This window comes from Aspergillus pseudotamarii, assembly GCF_009193445.1.
Source record: "Aspergillus pseudotamarii strain CBS 117625 unplaced genomic scaffold BDV38scaffold_4, whole genome shotgun sequence".
Classification (NCBI taxonomy): Eukaryota; Fungi; Ascomycota; class Eurotiomycetes; order Eurotiales; family Aspergillaceae; genus Aspergillus; species Aspergillus pseudotamarii.
The window spans coordinates 922,152-940,125 of record NW_022475018.1 but is presented as its reverse complement, the minus strand read 5'-3'; the positions used below and the strand labels follow the sequence as shown (position 1 = coordinate 940,125).

General features: G+C 46.8%; 7 protein-coding genes and 1 non-coding gene across 8 annotated transcripts; 5 read left to right on the top strand and 3 right to left on the bottom strand.

The window, feature by feature from the left end:
- Positions 1-438: 438 nt before the first annotated feature.
- On the bottom strand, positions 439-1,479 carry BDV38DRAFT_235543 (ADP-ribosylation factor-like protein 2). Its single transcript, XM_032053363.1, has 6 exons — positions 1,386-1,479; positions 1,223-1,333; positions 1,148-1,164; positions 947-1,092; positions 806-886; positions 439-684 (listed from the first exon to the last, which is right to left on the bottom strand). The coding sequence occupies exons 1-6, from the start codon at positions 1,442-1,444 to the stop codon at positions 553-555; spliced, it is 546 nt and encodes a 181-aa protein (XP_031918768.1). The 5' UTR covers positions 1,445-1,479; the 3' UTR covers positions 439-552.
- Positions 1,480-2,843: 1,364 nt separating this feature from the next.
- BDV38DRAFT_294438 (GNAT family N-acetyltransferase) lies at positions 2,844-4,696 on the top strand (the record flags this gene model as incomplete). Its single annotated transcript, XM_032062500.1, has 2 exons — positions 2,844-4,570; positions 4,633-4,696. 2 exons carry the CDS (start codon positions 2,844-2,846, stop codon positions 4,694-4,696), a joined length of 1,791 nt encoding a protein of 596 aa, XP_031918767.1.
- Positions 4,697-5,722: 1,026 nt separating this feature from the next.
- drs1 (putative ATP-dependent RNA helicase DRS1) lies at positions 5,723-8,161 on the top strand. Its single transcript, XM_032053362.1, has 2 exons — positions 5,723-7,195; positions 7,253-8,161. Exons 1-2 carry the CDS (start codon positions 6,008-6,010, stop codon positions 7,958-7,960), a joined length of 1,896 nt encoding a protein of 631 aa, XP_031918766.1. The 5' UTR covers positions 5,723-6,007; the 3' UTR covers positions 7,961-8,161.
- Positions 8,162-8,437: 276 nt separating this feature from the next.
- On the top strand, positions 8,438-11,252 carry BDV38DRAFT_235537 (2-isopropylmalate synthase). Its single transcript, XM_032053361.1, has 4 exons — positions 8,438-8,859; positions 8,980-9,124; positions 9,204-10,787; positions 10,856-11,252. Exons 1-4 carry the CDS (start codon positions 8,852-8,854, stop codon positions 11,051-11,053), a joined length of 1,935 nt encoding a protein of 644 aa, XP_031918765.1. The 5' UTR covers positions 8,438-8,851; the 3' UTR covers positions 11,054-11,252.
- A 380-nt stretch (positions 11,253-11,632) lies between these two features.
- Positions 11,633-11,704, top strand: BDV38DRAFT_t37. Its single transcript has one exon. It is a non-coding gene; the product is annotated as a tRNA-Ala (tRNA).
- A 510-nt stretch (positions 11,705-12,214) lies between these two features.
- Positions 12,215-12,875, bottom strand: BDV38DRAFT_129003 (uncharacterized protein). Its single transcript, XM_032051268.1, has one exon. It carries the CDS (start codon positions 12,737-12,739, stop codon positions 12,383-12,385), a length of 357 nt encoding a protein of 118 aa, XP_031918764.1. The 5' UTR covers positions 12,740-12,875; the 3' UTR covers positions 12,215-12,382.
- A 569-nt stretch (positions 12,876-13,444) lies between these two features.
- On the top strand, positions 13,445-14,867 carry BDV38DRAFT_128975 (SDR family NAD(P)-dependent oxidoreductase). Its single transcript, XM_032051266.1, has 8 exons — positions 13,445-13,595; positions 13,662-13,806; positions 13,886-14,035; positions 14,095-14,202; positions 14,260-14,400; positions 14,466-14,528; positions 14,593-14,671; positions 14,731-14,867. Exons 1-8 carry the CDS (start codon positions 13,546-13,548, stop codon positions 14,772-14,774), a joined length of 780 nt encoding a protein of 259 aa, XP_031918763.1. The 5' UTR covers positions 13,445-13,545; the 3' UTR covers positions 14,775-14,867.
- Positions 14,861-17,872, bottom strand: BDV38DRAFT_128978 (Zn(II)2Cys6 transcription factor). Its single transcript, XM_032051267.1, has 8 exons — positions 17,710-17,872; positions 17,555-17,649; positions 17,399-17,499; positions 17,149-17,321; positions 16,883-17,089; positions 15,746-16,832; positions 15,330-15,687; positions 14,861-15,269 (listed from the first exon to the last, which is right to left on the bottom strand). Exons 2-8 carry the CDS (start codon positions 17,618-17,620, stop codon positions 14,961-14,963), a joined length of 2,301 nt encoding a protein of 766 aa, XP_031918762.1. The 5' UTR covers positions 17,621-17,649; positions 17,710-17,872; the 3' UTR covers positions 14,861-14,960.
- Positions 17,873-17,974: the final 102 nt, after the last annotated feature.

The window sequence follows — 17,974 nt, the reverse complement described above, 5'->3', positions numbered from 1 at the left end:
GATTCACAGATGGGCTTGAGACTATCTTGCTTCTCGACCCACAAGTGGAAAGATGACAGCGAACAACACCTTGGAAGTTATGAGACATCGCGCTTAATTATAAGGTTCATCGGCTTGAATACTCCCCGTTTTGGTGAAAACAACCCCCTATTGATGAACCATATAACACATTGACTCTCTCTGGTCAGATCGTACCATCAGGGCATATCCGAAAAAAAAAAAAAAAACTCCTTGCACATCGCCAAATATAAAAGGCAAGTAGTGAAAAAACACATCAAATGAAAAGAAATAAAAAGAAATAAAAAGAAATAAAAAGGAAACAGAAAGTAACATGTCTAATAGAAAGAAGAGTAGAGTAAGAGATTTAGCATAGCTTCAGTAGCTACTTAAGATACAGTATTTCATATTGGAAGCATTAGTGATAATGTTAAGCTCTTATACTTAAACATTCACTTTGTCTCTTTAGAATGTGCAAGTGGGTGAACTGGGTGACAGCGCCCATGTTGACTAGTGTCCATTATTACTTAGCATTAAACTTATCAAGTACTGTTTTCAATAAAGAAATAGTCTGTCCTTTGCATCCTGTACGACCCATTCTAGACCCTCATGGAGATTCTTTCCTGTCATAGCACTGCAGGGCAATATCGTCCATTTATGGGTCTTGATCGAATCAAGTTCAAGCCGCTGGAGAGAGTGTTAGAATTTTTCGCGGGATGCGGAGAGAGGAGTAAGTCGCTGGGAGTTCAAATTGAAGGAAACAAAAGAGAGAGAGAAAAAAAAAAAAGAGAAAAAAAGAGGCACTCACCTTGTGGACTTCATCCTCTGTCATGCAGCCTTCAACGTCAGTCTTATTTAGAAATATCAAAAGACTTGCCCCAGTCAGTCGCTGAACAGTATGTTAGTCAAAAGGTCCGACAAAACTTGAAAGGCGGAGCTGGCAGCGTACCTCTTCGAGAAGAAGGCCTGCAAGTTCATCCCGGCAATCATCGATTCTCAGACGATCTGTTGCATCAACAACCCAAACTAAAGTATCGGTCTTCTCGAAGTAATTTTTCCAGTATGAGCGCAATGTCTTCTGCCCTCCTACATCCCCTAATCCTCACAAGTTGGTGGATTAGAATCGCGGTAACGGGATGGCGCTGCTTACAAATATTGAGTTTGTATCTGCATAGAAGCTATTAGCAATTTACGAGACTCTAGCTTAGAGTATGAGGCCAAATACCCTTGAAAATCAATAGTTTTGATGATAAACCCCAACGTTGGGCTAACAGTGGTGACATCCTCCTTCATAATCTGCTTGACTATCGTGGTCTTTCCGGCATTATCAAGACCGCTGTGGTTCGGGCTCAGTATCTTGACCAACAAATACTACCTCTTCAACATACAGCATTAATATTCTCATCTCTTTATCTTTTAGTCGGGCTTTTCTCAGAATAGACAGCATTTTGGCGTTGGCGTGCTGATTGTCTTAAAGGGTAAATAGAGGTGTGGTTGGGTTCAAAGTCATAGCTGGGGTTTCCGTTACGAGACGCGGAGATCAAATTCCAAACCACCCAAGACCAGAGCAGAACCCTAACAAGACAACTCATGTTTTCATAAAATTTTAGGTTCTGGCTTTCAGAGATGTTTTTTACTCCTACCTTAATATTCTGTAATTTATTTCCAAGAGTAACTCCAATAAAAGTGGGATTTTAACAACAAGGATAGCACCCAGTAGGAGACTCCAGGCTGTATTGAGGGGGCCTCCTTTTGAGGTGTCTCCTTCACAACAGGCTCTCTCATCAAGTACAGCATTCAAGCTCCTTTCTAACTGAGCACCTGACCTTGGGTGAATTTCTTTGAACTTTCCCCTTGACTACAATCAGTTGCTATTGATCCATTGCAACAAAGCTTTTACTGTATTCATCATTTGCTATCCATCAATCATATGACTAGTATGACTTACCATTTCTGCCATAAAGCTTACATACATTTGTGACAAAGGTAACAAGCCCTTGTTCTTCAATAGTGCATTACTCTGCTGAAGCTAAATTACAAAAAGCTTTTGATGAATTACAATACTGATTTTCATCTCACAGAGTCTTATGACCCTAATCGATAATCTAGCATAGAAACCATGGATCAGAAGTGTAGTCACACCAGTTATCCTACCCCCAAATGCGAAACATCCACAAAGCATCCGGATCCCCAACAGTCCCAACATTCAGACAGCCACAAATCTACTTTATGCACTAAGCTCACTGGTGCACCTGAAGGCAGCTGTCAACCTAAGAAAACGTCTACCCCAGCAAAAGCCCCAGAACATTCGCTACCTGTTTCAAGACATATTTCTTACAAGCGACAACACAAGAATGCTTGGTCTCATTCATCATCTACAAAGTTGAAAGATCACACTGCAGCCTCATATGGGATTGCGAGTGATCCAACTGATAGACATCATACTCCACAAGAAAATGGAAATAACCAGAGTGTGATACCGAAGTCTCATATTAAAGACCAGGCAAAGACTTGGAGACCTTCACCTGTTCCTCATATTGCACCACATACCAGAGAGAGGCGATCATTACCACACAGTGAGCTTTCAAAAAAGCTCACCAATTCATCTCATAGTAGAACTGAACCCTTGCAAGCCTCTATCAATCATCCTTCCCCAGAATCTCTCCAGTCCAGGTCCAAGTCAACGAGATCTACAGTGAATCAAAAGGCCAACGGTATTCCACCCAAGACCCCGTGCCCGAGCAGAATATTAAGCGCGAATGCAGCTGGTAAGAGATCCAGGAACAATAGTCAATTATGGTTTTTAGGCTAATGTTCAATCAGATAGGGAAGTAGCTACCGTTAAGATGACTACCAGTGAGGAGTCTGATGTGGTCCTTCTTCATCGTGGAAGCAAGGCGAGCAATACTGATGCCGAAATCACTCCAGCATTTCAAAATTATAATATCCACGAGACTAGCCAGTACAATTCGAGCCACTCGCAGAGCAGACACGCAGCTAGTAAGGTAACAAGTAACGTTCAACAGAATATTAGACAGAAAGCGATCAGAGAGAGTAAGGAAAACTTTCCCACCGACAACAAGCCTGTCCAAGAAGCAAGTCCAACTAGCTCGAAAGAAGAAGCGTTGGAGGAGCTTAACCGCCTCCGGGCACAGATAGTTCGACAGGCACATCTAGACCGTTTCAAGGACCTTGACTACCCTACAGCCAACCCTGAAATTCTCGAAAGATGCAGGTCTGGTCCTGGAACCGATCCAAATTCGGAGTTTTACCTATCGATCAGGGAATGCCGTGTTGCTCCGATACAATCGGCAAGCGTTCCCGGTGCAATGGCCTTAATGTCTGATGGTGGTCACAAATCTGTTAAACCCAGCGTATCTGGGGCTCATAAAGTAGCTGCTCAGTGGGAATGCTATGAAAGCAGTCCTACTGTCTACCCCATTGTTAAAGATAGGGAGCTGAACCTGTCATCTGAGCCCACCGATGAACACAAACGTATACTAACACAGCTTGCACAAACTGCTGGGCTCCAGGGTGGCACTGGCGGCCAGAATACAGAGTCAGGGCAAGAGCGGAAACATAGCTGGACAGATATTTATTATGCTAATTGGGAGTATTATCCCCATGCCTGCTCCTCCAGCTACGAGGCTTTTCGCGATTGGTTCCGTCGTTGGCTCGACGGCACCATTCAAATTTGCTGCTATGCTGATATCTACCATTACGCTTTCTTTGATGGGACCGCGCATCCAGATGGCATACGCACCATGTATATTCCAGACTTAGAGGAACAAACGACTCTCCTGGACATGGACGATAAAGAGTCGCAGCTCCATTGCCATGAAACTGTCCAAGGTTATTGCCACAACTGGGAGCTTCACAATAAAAAGGAGCGTAATGAAGAACAACTTCGAAGGAAAATTACACGCGAGCATTATCTTGAAGGCTTGAGGACTTTTTCACGGCCCAGCGCCAGCGTGCTTAAAGAGAACGTCTACCTACGTCCTGTTGAAATGGGTGATGTCCCAGGGCTCCTTGAAATCTTCAACTGGTATGCACGCAATTCTCCTTTGAGTACTTATATCGAACCACTCGAAGCTGGTGATATTCGCCAGTGTATTGATGACTGTACCGAGGAAAAACTGCCGTTTATTGTTGCCGCGGAGCGCAGAATCAGGGCAACGGCGAATAAGGGTCCTCAAAAGACTCTGGGCTATGCACTTGCGACTGACTACCTGGGACGCAGAACCAGTGGTCGTTTTACAGCAGAGCTGGAGCTATTTGTTAAGCCTGGGCACACACACAAGGGTATTGGAAAGTGCCTAATGGATAAGCTTCTCGAAGTGTGCGACCCTACCTACATTCCGAAGCATGGCTATTTTTTTGACTGCAATACCGAAGACCGCACCGGCTACTGGGCAGGAGGTCAACGCAGACTTGGCCGCCTTCTTTTTGCCATCAGCTACCCCTATGGCAAAAGATCCACTTACAGCTGGGTTGAAGAATGGCTCAAAAGACAGTACGACTTTGAAGAGCAGGGTCGACTCAAGGGTGCAAGAGTCAAATTTAGCCATTTGTAACTCCCCCTCCCGGATCAAGGAAGCATTGCTGTAAAGCTTACCCACTGATTACCACCAGTCTCAACGTCACTTACCTTGTTCGAAATGTCGGTTACCACGCGGGCGATAGGTTCGATACCTGAATTGAACCGGAATATCCACTTCGATCGGAAAATGCTAGACAATCCGAATGGTTTGGCTGATCCCACCAAAAAGCAAAGAAACATAAGAAATTGAAAAAAAAATTAAAATAAAAATAAAAAAAGCGTACGATCATGTTTCACAGAATGCTACTAATGTCGTTGGGCTTGGCAGATATGGTTTTCAACTCCTAAATTGGTTGCAATATGGGTCAGATGGCTCTTATGTCTTCTCGTTATATTTTCAGATTGTGTTGATCTTTAAGAAATTTTCGATGGCAAAAAGTCTGTATGGCCAAAACACCCTAAAAAGTATAAAATGAAAAAGAAAAGAGTAGAGGGATACAGCGTGCTTTTACTCAAGGAACATGAAAGATAGCAAGTATAGAACGTTAGCAAATCAACCTCCAAAAGTACGGAATACTGGCAATGCGTCAGGTCCATACTTTCCGCTAGTCCAATCACAGCTTAGCTCAAGCAGAGAATCAGAGCCACCAATCAATTCATCCCCAAAGCCAGTCCGCAGTCTTTTCTGCCGTATAGTAACCTTTCACCGCCTCCGCAGTTTTGAACTTTTTTTCTTTTCCCCGAAAATATATGAACTAGTGAGTACAGCTTAAGGGTCTGGGAGGACATTAGGACTTTCTAATCAAAAGTTATTCTTATCATTCATGTTCGCTCTGCTCTTCTTGAAAAACGACCGCATAATTTACTTGCTTGCCGGGTTTTACCCCTTATAAGCCGAAAAAAATGGCACCGCCAAAAAAAACCAGTGCTCCCAAAGACGACGATTTTGTGCTCACACTCTCCGATGATGAAAACGATGCATTCAACGACATCAATGAAGATGGAGACGACCATGTAGACGAAGAAAGGGCGAAGTCAACCACCAAGAAGCGCAAGAGGGACACGATGGAGCCAACACAAAGCAAGAACAAGAAACAGAAGCAACAGAAGCAATTGAAAAACGGGAAACAACAGAAGAAAGGTGAAGAGGCTACATCTGAACCGGAGGAAGACCCAGAGGGGGGGGAGGATGCTGGGGAGGATGACGGGGCGTTGAATTCGGACTTTGAGTTTGATGCCGGGACTGCGGCTCAGAAGGACGTGGTGGAAGGGTTCGATGGATGGGGACTAGGTGATACAAAGGACGATGCAAAGAAGAATGGAGACAAACAGGGAGTGGATATTGACGAGATCATATCGAGGAGGCAAGCGAAGAAAGAGGCTCAGTCGAAAAAGAAGCAGAAGAAACAGGAGGTTGAGAGCGAAGAGGAGGACCATGAAAATGAGGATGATGCCTCGGATGGAGGCATGTCTGTGGATTTCCAGGACGATGAATTGATGGCTGAAGATGGGTTCGGCATGGGTGCTGACAGCGAGGATGAGAGCGGGCAGTCTGATGCTCAAGAGTCGGGCAGCGAGGATGAGCATGCAGGCAGCGAAGATGAGAATAGCGATGATGACGACGATGCCGCCTCTGACAACGACTCTGTCGCAACTCCCGTCCAGCATCCCGATGATGTTGCTTCAGACAACGATGGCTCGGATGCCGAGAGTGAAGTCGATGCGGAAGAAGAAGCAAAGCGCAAGGCCTTCTTCGCACCTGAGGAGCAGACCAGTGAACAATCTGCAGCTGAGCTGTCTAAGAGGTCATTTCAGGAATTTAACCTATCCCGACCTATTCTGCGTGGATTGGCTGCGGTCAACTTCACAAACCCAACTCCTATCCAGCGCAAGACAATCCCCGTGGCACTTCTCGGCAAGGATATTGTTGGTAGTGCAGTGACTGGTTCAGGAAAGACGGCTGCCTTCGTTGTTCCCATCCTTGAGCGTCTTCTGTTCCGCCCTCGAAAGGTCCCTACTAGCCGTGTCGCGATCCTGATGCCCACTCGTGAACTGGCTGTACAGTGCTACAATGTGGCTACTAAACTTGCTACTTATACTGATATCACGTTCTGTCAACTTGTTGGTGGTTTCAGTCTCCGTGAGCAAGAGAATATCCTGAAGAAGCGCCCTGATGTGATCATTGCCACACCTGGTCGTTTCATTGACCACATGCGTAACTCTGCGAGCTTTACTGTTGATACCCTTGAGATTTTGGTCTTGGATGAAGCCGATCGGATGCTGGAGGATGGTTTCGCAGATGAGCTGAACGAAATTCTGACTACCATTCCAAAGTCGCGGCAGACGATGCTCTTTTCGGCAACCATGACCGATTCAGTGGACAAGCTCATTCGAGTGGGACTTAACCGGCCTGTAAGACTTATGGTAGACTCTAAGAAGAACACATCCATGAACCTAGTTCAGGAATTTGTGCGTTTACGACCTGGAAGGGAGGATAAGCGATTGGGATACCTTCTTCACCTATGCAAAGAAGTTTACACGGGACGAGTCATTGTGTTCTTCCGGCAGAAGAAAGAAGCACATCGTGTACGGATTGTCTTTGGGCTCCTTGGGTTGAAGGCCGCTGAGCTTCACGGTAGCATGAGTCAAGAACAGGTATGTCATGCCTACCGCAATTGACCACACTATGCAAAAGACTAACATGAATAACAGCGTATAAGAAGCGTTGAGAATTTCCGTGAGGGCAAGGTCTCTTTCCTACTGGCTACCGATCTGGCGGCTCGTGGTTTAGATATTAAAGGTGTGGAAACAGTCATTAACTACGAAGCTCCTCAAAGCCATGAGATCTACCTGCATCGAGTCGGTCGTACTGCTCGTGCTGGTCGCTCTGGTCGAGCCTGCACGATCGCTGCCGAGCCAGATCGCAAGGTGGTGAAGGCAGCTGTCAAGGCTAGCAAGGCGCAGGGAGCGAAGGTCGCGAGCCGAGTTGTCGACCCAGCCGTCGCCGACGGATGGGCTAAGACGGCCAAGGATCTTGAGGGTGAAATTGACGCAGTGCTCGAAGAGGAGAAGATAGAAAAGCAGCTAGCACAAGCGGAGATGCAGGTGACGAAGAGTGAGAATATGATTAAGCACGAAGCGGAAATTATGTCGCGACCAAAGCGCACATGGTTTGCAAGTGAACGTGAAAAGATTCTCTCTAAGAAGGCCGGGGCCGCAGAACTCAATGGATTGGATTCTGTGAAGTCGAAGAAGGACAAGGTGAAACTAAGCAATAAGGACAAGAAACGACTCGACGACGCCCGCCAGCGTAACGAAGGAAATATTGGATGGAAGAAGGGCAAGGTGGACCGAGAATCTCAGAAGCAAGGGAAGATTCAGAAGAGCAAGAAGGATAATAAAAAGAAGGGCAAGAAATGAGGGAAATGAAGAGTCGAACATTGATAGTTACCAGCCTACCTCTGCTTTAGAACTCTTAACTTGCCTGTATATATGTATGCATTCATTACCTCATACTTCTGGATATCGTTTTAAAATTAGGGTTATTTTCATTTGCTAACTCGCGACAATGAAAAACCATAAGCTTAACCTAATATCCGTTATCTTTGGACCTCGCCATGGGATTGTCGTCATGTCAACTTTGGGGATCGACAAACTGCCCGGAAACTGTCGGTTTGCCGCGGACGAAAGTGGTCTGTTAATAAGGCCTGAGGCAGTAAAGGCCTCCGGTCATCGGCCGACTGGGGACGATGAAACATGTCGGACTCAAATAGTTCGATGTTAAACTCCATCTAGAACGCAGATTGCACAAATAGTATGAGAGAACGAACAATACTATTGCTAATAGCGACTCGGTGATTGACCCGGCCCAAAGTGAGGCCCAGTTTGTTCCATGTGGTTCAGGGTACCTCTCTCGTACATCGTTAGACCACTAGAACTAGACTGTTGGCACCAACAAGGCGTAGTGGTTCAAAAGTCTTGAAGAGGAAAAGGTACTGTGTTAGTCACCCCGTCCCCATTGCCCCATTTGTGGTCTGGTACCAAATCATACGCCGCTTTTGCCATCCGCTGTCGGCGAGAGAAAAATTGAAGCGGAGAGTCACTGCAATTGATTGGGTTGACTCATTGCGTATCTTAAATACCCTCAATTGCTTCGTTTGCTTTCGTTCAAACTTTTCCAGCTTATCTTTCATTTTCTTCTTGATCGTTGACCTCTCCCCATTCTGAGTGTTTCTATTCCTCGACCTTTGTCTCTCCCTCTCTCTTTTCTCTCCATTCCCCCACTGCGGATCTCACCCGCTAACCGCTACCATGCCGATGTAAGTCCACTGCCCCTCCCCCTCCATAGCTCCGTTATCGTGGAGCTTCCCGTCCACAGCACTCAACGTCACGCCCTGCCGATTATTTGCAACTCAATGCACTAACAGTAATAATAACAGGCTCAAAGATCCCTCGAAAAAGTACAAACGGTTTAAGCCGCTGCATCTCCCTGATCGCCAATGGCCTAACAAGGTCATCGAAAAGGCCCCCCGGTGGCTGGCCACCGATCTAAGAGATGGCAACCAGAGCTTGCCTGATCCAATGGTATGACAGCTTGTGGGAGAGAAATCGTGGCTGACGCATTGCACGAAACTGGTCATTCTAACATATTGGGGTTTCACAGGACGGTGAACAAAAATTCCGCTTCTTTAAAATGCTCGTCGATATCGGCTACAAAGAGATCGAAGTGTCATTCCCATCTGCCTCCCAAACAGACTTCGACTTCACCCGGCGTCTGGTGGAGACTCCTGGTGTCGTTCCGGATGATGTATGGCTCCAGGTCCTGTCCCCTTGTCGCGAGGACCTCATCCGCCGCACGGTGGATTCTCTGAAAGGTGCAAAGAAGGCTATCCTGCACATCTACCTAGCCACAAGCCCGTGCTTCCGTCGAATTGTCTTCAACATGGACAAGCAGAAGAGTTTGGAAATGGCTGTTCGTTGCACCAAGTTCGCGCGTTCGATCACTAAGGACGACCCCTCGACCGCCGGTACCGAGTGGCACTTCGAGTTCTCCCCCGAAACCTTCTCTGACACGGAGCCTGAGTTCGCTGCTCAGGTCTGCGAGGCCGTCAAGGAGGCTTGGGGTCCTACTGAGGAGGCTCCCATTATCTTTAACCTGCCCGCGACAGTAGAAATGTCGACCCCCAACGTTTTCGCGGACCAGATTGAGTACTTCTGCCGTCATGTGTCGGAGCGAGAGAAGTATGTCGTCTCCATTCACCCACATAACGACCGTGGCTGTGCCATTGCGGCCGCTGAGCTGGCTCAGATGGCCGGCGCGCAGCGTGTGGAAGGCACTCTGTTTGGAAACGGTGAAAGAACGGGTAACGTTGACCTGGTCACTCTGGCTCTCAACCTCTACACACAGGGTATCACCCCCAATGTTGACTTCTCCGATATCAACGCTGTCATCAAGGTTGTTGAAGAAAGCAATAAGATCCCTGTCAATGAACGGTGGCCCTACGGCGGTCAGCTGGTCGTTTGCGCTTTCAGTGGCAGTCACCAAGATGCTATCAAGAAAGGTTTCAAGCTTCGTGATGATGCTACAGCAGCGTCAGATGAGGAAGTTCAATGGGAAGTTCCTTACCTCCCCTTGGATCCTCAAGATATCGGCAGAACTTACGAAGCTGTTATTCGTGTCAACTCCCAGAGTGGCAAAGGTGGTGCTGCTTGGGTCATCTTGCGCAGCTTGGAGCTGGATCTCCCGCGCGCCTTGCAGGTCGAGTTCAGCAAGATCGTGCAAAAGAAGTCGGAGGAGGTCAGCCGGGAGCTGCGGGCAAGCGAGATTGTCGGTCTTTTCGAAGAGGCATACCACCTCAAGTCCAACCCCCGCTTCAACCTAGTCGATTACAACATCACCACGGACCGCTCGACATCCCCAGCACCCCCCGAGCCTGGCAAGGCGCTGAACACCAAGAACCTCAAGCGGCGCTTCACTGGTGTCATCGAGATCGATGGTGTTCAGCACGCTATTACTGGTGTTGGTCCCGGTGCTATCTCCTCTTTGGCTGGCGCCTTGTCTACCCTCGGCATCGATCTCGACGTTGTCGACTACAAAGAACACTCTATTGGTTTGGGTAGGGAGGTGAAGGCCGCAACGTACATCCAGTGCACTGCGGCCGGTAGCAAGGAGCAGGTCTGGGGCGTTGGTATCCACCAGGACGTTGTCCAGGCCAGTTTGATCGCATTGCTCAGTGCTGCTAGTTCGGTAAGCTCCTAAATCTCATTATTAGACTGCAATAATCATTATATATCGTACTAACTTCGGCCGTGCAGTTCCTGACTAGCCGTGCTGGCTCTCCTGCTCCCTTCCGGCCCATCCGCTCCAACACCCTCACTGACGAGGACTTGCAAGCCCTAGAGACCCTCACTGGCTCCAGTGATCTTGCCACCAACCTGGCTAAGGCTGCCAACGGCAGTGCCAAGCTCCAGGTCGATATTGATGCCCTGACGAGACAAGCTGAGAGCCAGTAAATCTTAAGCTTTCTTTCTTACTACCGTTTCCGAAGTTTTCTCTTTATCTTTTCCTAATTCATGGTTGGGGAGGCAGGTCCGATTTTATTTTTTTTTAAGGCTGCAGTAGCAGAAAAGCAAGGTCTTAAAAAAGCATATTTGTATGTACAGAATGACATGGTACGAAAGATAATATAATTGAGATGTCAAAAATTTCTCACTCGGTTGAGGTTTCATTAATTTACAAACTATGATCTTGAATCTTTATATATATTTACATATATAGAACGCCCCAGGGTGCACTTACAATCTGCACATATACTCTACGAAACGAGCACAAACCGTGTACCATTTATGGTCTATAACCCTACGTCTGAAACAACCACGAGAGACGACACAAAAGGGTAACGGCCGATGTCACCACAAACAAGAACACGCTTGAGATTGGGGAGATCACTTTAGATCGGGGATCGCTCCTGTGGGTCCGGGAACCGCCGCTCTACCACTTACGGTTAAAGCTAACTTTAATCCAGAAAATTTGCACACGACAATTTCGAAATTTCTTATATTTTCAATTAAGTAGATGACGAACATCCACTTGGGGATGTGGTTTAGTGGTATAACGTTCGCTTAGCATGTGAAAGGTCCGGGGTTCAATTCCCCGCATCTCCATCGTTTTTTGATATTTTTTTGCCTTTCAAAAGCATACCTGCTGCTCTCCGAAGAAAGATAGATAGATGTGTGGCGTGGCAAAGACTGCCGGACGGTGTGTAATCAGCGTGTTCCTGAATGCGTGTCGCATTTACACATGCGGAGAATCTGTTTTCGTAACATCCAAGCTCTATGAGGTTAGGTAGTATTCGAAGGTAACAATGCGCCGACCCAAGATTGGTGGTATTGTCTATGCATGATCCTGCACCGGGCGTCATTGCGCTCAGCATTGACATTGTTTTCTTCAGCAGAAGCGTCACTTCATCTTGATTTTTGACAAAGGTCGTTGGTGGCTCTGGCATCTCGCTGTAACAGGCGTACGCATAAATATACCTAGCTTCATTTACTTTGTCAACAGGTTATTCGCCTCTTGTCACCCGAGGAGGATGAATGTGAGGCAACTGACCACTTGCCGTACTCAATCCTATCGAAGCAAGGACCTCAACTACCAGGAACAGGATGTCCCATATATCAATATGGTACCAGAGCCTTTCAATTCAGAAGAACACGCATACCCCAAAGATATTTCCTTGCTGTCAGAATAGGAAACTATATAGTCGAATCATCTGCGTTTCGCATCCTCGACTATGCCAACAATGACCATGTCATCTTGGAAAGGTACGACCAGATCGTATTTCCTTACGGGTCAGCATCCTTCATATGGTCGCACGTTGTACATCGTTCGGGTGGTAGGTCAGTCAGTTTAAATGCCTCGAGGGTATTGCGACGCATTCCAGTGCTACGAGAAAGGGGATACAGGCGGTGTCCCCGGGGAAGAGTCATATCACAGCCATAACCAGTGACTCGGGGATGATGGTGATGGATTGAGGTCTTTAAGCCTGACGGGAGTGTTGAAACGACAAGTGGGAGGGCGGAGGGAGAGAAGAGAGGAGGAAGAAAGAGGAGGGGGGGGGGGTTTATATTCGCTGGAGCAGGCGGTCTGCATAACATCGCACACGGTGTCATGTGGCAGCGTCTTAATGAGTCCCACAGCATGGCCGAACCAAGGAAGAGCAAGACGACTTTGCAGTAGTGAGTGTCCTGGCTCAATTAATGCTGCTTGACAAGGTAGTGACCTCAACCAATCGTGTTTTGGACTTATTACGACATACATATGTGTTTCTGATTCGAGCGATCTAATAAGATGACGGGATTGTACGGTTAGCTTTGGAATGATCAATACTATGGAGTAGTAGGGATGGTTGAATCATTCTCGAACACTAGTATGGTGGACGTACCGTCCTTCATGCAGATGTTGCTCGGAAGGTATGGCTTTGCTTCATTCCAACACAAGCAAGACGTCCTCTTTCCAGGAGTTCGAAGACAGGCAGATGAAAGGTATCTCCTCTCAAGCATGTGTGGGCCTCCTTGACTGGCACCTTCACCACATGGGTATTCTTCTCGCTCTGCATAATTCTGTCATCGACACAGAAACAAGATGTAGAAAAAACACCCGTTAAAGAGAAAGATCCTCCGCTCTAAAGTTCGGAAAGGAACTGCAGAACAAGCCCCGGCCTCGTATTTCTCTTTTCATTTATAGCACTCATTTTAACTCTACTAATTCACTAGGGGGAACGATCCCTACGTAGCTGAGATCAATTAAACGAACCTCGGCACGATAATTTTTTACTACTTTATGCAGGGCAAGCGGGGTAAAAAAAGCCCCCCTCATCGTACAATCCATATGCCACTCTCAAGATATTGATTTCCAAAATAATACATTAAATCTAATTTCTAAACCCAAATTGACTTTCATTTTTTTCGCCCTTACTGCAAACTATATCTATAAATCACCGACAAACATGCCCTACTCGCTAAAGGGAAGAAACGTGCTGGTGACAGCCGGCTCCAGGTGAGAAAGCTCCTTGTCCACCGCCGGGGCCTCCCTTTTACTAATCGTAGCTGCAATGGCTTCTAGAGGCCTAGGCGCCTTGGTATGCGAGAAGTTTGCAGCAGAAGGTGCCAACGTGCTCATCAACTACCACTCCAATGCCGAGGCTGCGCAGCAACTGGCCGACAAACTTGAGAAGGAGTACTCGGTGAAGTGCCACATCGCCCAAGCTGTATGAATTTCTTCCACAGAGATTAGTTCGATTCCATGGCTCTGTATATTCATATGCTGAATCGTCTATTCCCATCAAGGACACGCTTGTGGCCGCCGAGAACGACCAGCTTGTTCACACAACAGTGGAAAAGCTAGGTGGTTTAGATATCATCATTGCTAATGCTGGATGGACACGCTTTACTCGCCCCGGAGACATTTACGACATGTCCCACGATGAGTGGAACAAGGTAATGCTCCCATGATACAAGAAGATCTCTAGAAAATTATACTTACCCGCAACGTCCAGTGCTGGGCAGCCAACGTAATGTCCCACCTGCAGCTTATGCAAACTGCGCAGCCTATCATGTCGAAGAACCCCGACGGCGGCGTCTACATCGCTACTTCTTCTATTGCTGTATGCTCAGAACCCACTTCAACTGATCTTCCTGGCTATAAGACTGACTCTAAGTAGGGAATTACGACGGGCGGCAGTAGTATGGCATACTCAGTCACCAAAGCAGCCGGCCTGCACCTGATGAAGCATTTTGCCTTCACATTTGGACCAGAGATCCGCGTTAATGCAGTCTTGCCGGGTCTACTTCTGACGGAATGGGTAGGTACACTGATTAACGCTGTCAAATGTCCTTAGCATGGGCGTTATACTGAATAAAAGTCTAGGGTATGAAGTTTGGCGACAACATAATCAATGCGTTGAAGGAGCGGTCTACCTTGAGACACGAGGTATGGATTTGAATCGGCTACAGGCCCAAACCGAGATATCGCTAATATAGGAACCACCAACTAGACGTACTTAGACGACTGTGCGGACGCGTATATCAGTCTTGCGAAAAATACGTCCGCGACGGGTCAGCAGCTCACTGTTGGTATGTTGTACAGTTCCATGTACATGTTTCGAGATACTAATTGAATTTCTTTTTGATAGATGCGGGTTTGGCTCTTGGGCATCTCCCATCGGCTAAGGTTTGAAGTTTGTGCGGTAGACTTCATCCTGGTTCTAGATTAGCCGGATATCAATATGCCCTGGGTTGTGATGCATCGTTCCCTTGTCTGTTTGTTCTGTTATCTGGAAAACACTCAAGCAAGGTCCATGGATATGAGAGCATAGCAATAATATTAGCAATTATAGTTTATCTTAAACAACCACCAGGAATACTACTCCCTGGAGCGCCCTTCAAATAAATCTTGTTTCCCATACTGCCACAGATCAGTTAAATCGAAATCCAACGACCACGGTATGAAAGGAACAGAGCCTGGCAACGGCTCAGCAAAGGATGCCATGTTATAATTCTCATTGAAAGGATTCTGCCCGAGAGGTATCTCATCCGTTGGAAGATTATCGAGGCCGTCATACAAGGATTCCCACGCGTTATCTCTAGAAGCTAATTCGTGCGGTAACTCCGTTTCGGTTAAACTGGTAGCTTCCGTAGAATTGGGGCTCGCAGTATGCCTTGCGTTTGTCCACTAGAATCCAGTGAGCATGTTCCATTTCATGTGGTACAAGCAAAGGAAGTTTATACGTACGTATGTATCAGCTGTGGAGATGAGTCCCTTGTTGCGCGGCTGGCCATGGTTAATTGTTGCAGGGCGGTGCGGAAGATGCATGATCGCCTCATCAGAGTCTCGACGTGGCCGTTTCGATACGTTTTTCAATTCGACTTGCACCTTTTCCACATATTCCACTGCCATTGACCTCATCTTGCTAAATATTTCAGAGACTAGATTGGGTAGAAACGTCCCACTGGCTTGAAGACTGGGGAATAGGGAATCGAGAATGACTCCCAGAAGCTGGACGTCTTCAGTAATATAAGAATCGCTAGGGTTCTGAATAATATTGGCGAAAAGAATAATGAATGCCGAAAGTGAATGAAAGAGTGTGAGACTAGGACTAGTCAGGCACGTTGATTTCTAGTACACACCTTGGTGGGGGAGTTCCTTACCCAACTAGCATGGTCCTTTTAGGAAAGCCACATTTGTCTATTGCAATCAAGAGACGCGCGACATTTCGAGCTGAGTCCAAACATATCATATGCCCAGTATAGACACGATCTCCGATGTCAGCACAATCTTGGCGAGCCATATCATTGCGCAACTCGTCATATTCCGTCAGCTGATCTTGAAAGGCCCAACAGCGATGTAGGGTTGCTAGACAGTTAAAGTATTCGAGATGCAATGTAATCACATGACGGACGTTTTCCTTGGAGCAAGCGATGGGCTTTCCTGGTTGGACGTCTACCGGTAGAGATCGGCACCACTCTTGAAGTTTCGCATCCACATCAGATATAGTTCGAAACCTTTTCAGGGCAGGGTATCTCCTTGAGCGAGCGCTATACAATTCCGAATAAACCTCGCTGGCGATTCTGCTAAGCCTCATGTGTGCCAAGAGCAAGACAGCAGTTCTCGGATTTGTAACGGCCAACTGCCGCTCGTCCGGGATATCGATTTCTATATCCCTATCATCAATAGCTGGAGGCCTTCCTAACCTAAGACTGAGGCTTTTATCAAGAGAGTACATGCACCAGAAGATAATGTATCGCTCAGAGACCTCCGGCGGTGAAAGGCGAGGGCCCTTCAATTGTTGCTGCAAGCCGAGTGAAGTCGCAACCCGTACTGCGGCTCCTAAAGCAATGTATGTGGCTTCTTTGTCAAGTAGGATTTCTGAAGTAAGAGCCTGGAATTCATTGATCAGTCCTGAGCCGAAGTTGAGATCAACCGAATGGGACTTTACCATTGCCAACAACGCTTGAACAGCCATAAGATCCCTGCAGCTGAGAGACAATTCACCAAAAACATTCCAGCAATTTTGTAGGTAGCCTACTGCAGTAGTAGGTGCCAGCATTGAGTTTTCAGTGCTCACATTCATATTCTCCTCATGCGATAGCAGGCAGCCAAGCGCGAGTACTACATTGAGTGAGGCATACCAAGATGTGCTCTTTGGGGGACAGGAAGAATACTGCTGTTCGTACAGAGCTTCAAACTTATCCCTTCGATACAAAGGGATAACATCATTAAGTGTGTCAAAAAAATCTGAAAATCTATTAGAGAAAGTGTACTGATACGCGTGGAAATTATCTTACATGCGACAAACAAATCAGCAACATGTTTAGGTGGAAGTGACACTTGTCCACGACAGTCTAGACCATGCCATAGGCGGATTGATTCATAGAGAGGAGGGCATGCTTGTATTCGCCTCAGGATGAGATCCGAAAGGTCCGAGGAATTAGTCCTACTGGATATCCACTGTAATCCAGCAGGAGAGAAAAGAGAGAGACTCGAAGCTGAGCCTGAAGCGTGTAGGTCGTCAGCACAGTTTCTATATATCATCTGAAGTTCAATATATTACCAATAAACGTAGAGGAACCCTCGTCATGAAGTAATAGCATTGAAAGTTGGTCATCCAGATCAGTTGATGTACCAGTAGTGGCAGGAGTGATAGCCTCGCTTGCAAGGCCTGACGCGGCCAAGATCGACTCCATGCGCTCAATTCGGCTTTCCATATCTAGAATCTTCCCTCGCCTAAATGATAGGGGAAATAAGAGACGCGATTCAAATTGAGACGTCTTTACAAGCAATTCCAGAACGTGCTTACTTACCTGTCCGGTTTCGACGTCTTTCGGGGATGGAAAGTTGTGGCACAATCATCGCCTCGTTGTAGACACCGAGCACAGCTTTGCCCTTCCCTCTGGCATCTCACCTGTCGAAGAGCAAGTCAATCGTCGGATACCCGCGGAATGCCGAAGTATCATTACCTTTGCAGCCCTACACTTATCACACGATGTCCGCAACGCATGGCCGAAAGGCGGATGCGGATCCATATTGGACTGAATAGGTGTAATTTTTGTCGCTAGATAAAAAAGACCGGAGAGGTTAGTGAAGTAAGAGATAGAATCCTGCTATCGCTCACCTCGCCTAATATGCAAAAAAGTAAAATAATACTAGTTCTCGGCTTAAGAATCCGAGTGGGTCTACCTTAATCTCTAGACCCTGGAACCTTGAATACTCAGAATCCAAATCGCTTCTAAAATAGCAGTGTTGACAATTGTAGTCGATTTCTTGGTTAAGGTAGGTATCAATGGTGTAGATACTAGCCTAGCCCGTGACCGTTTTAGACTCTTAAGTGGCGCCATTAACCTCACGTGGAGATTCTAAGACTATAAAACCAGGGCTCC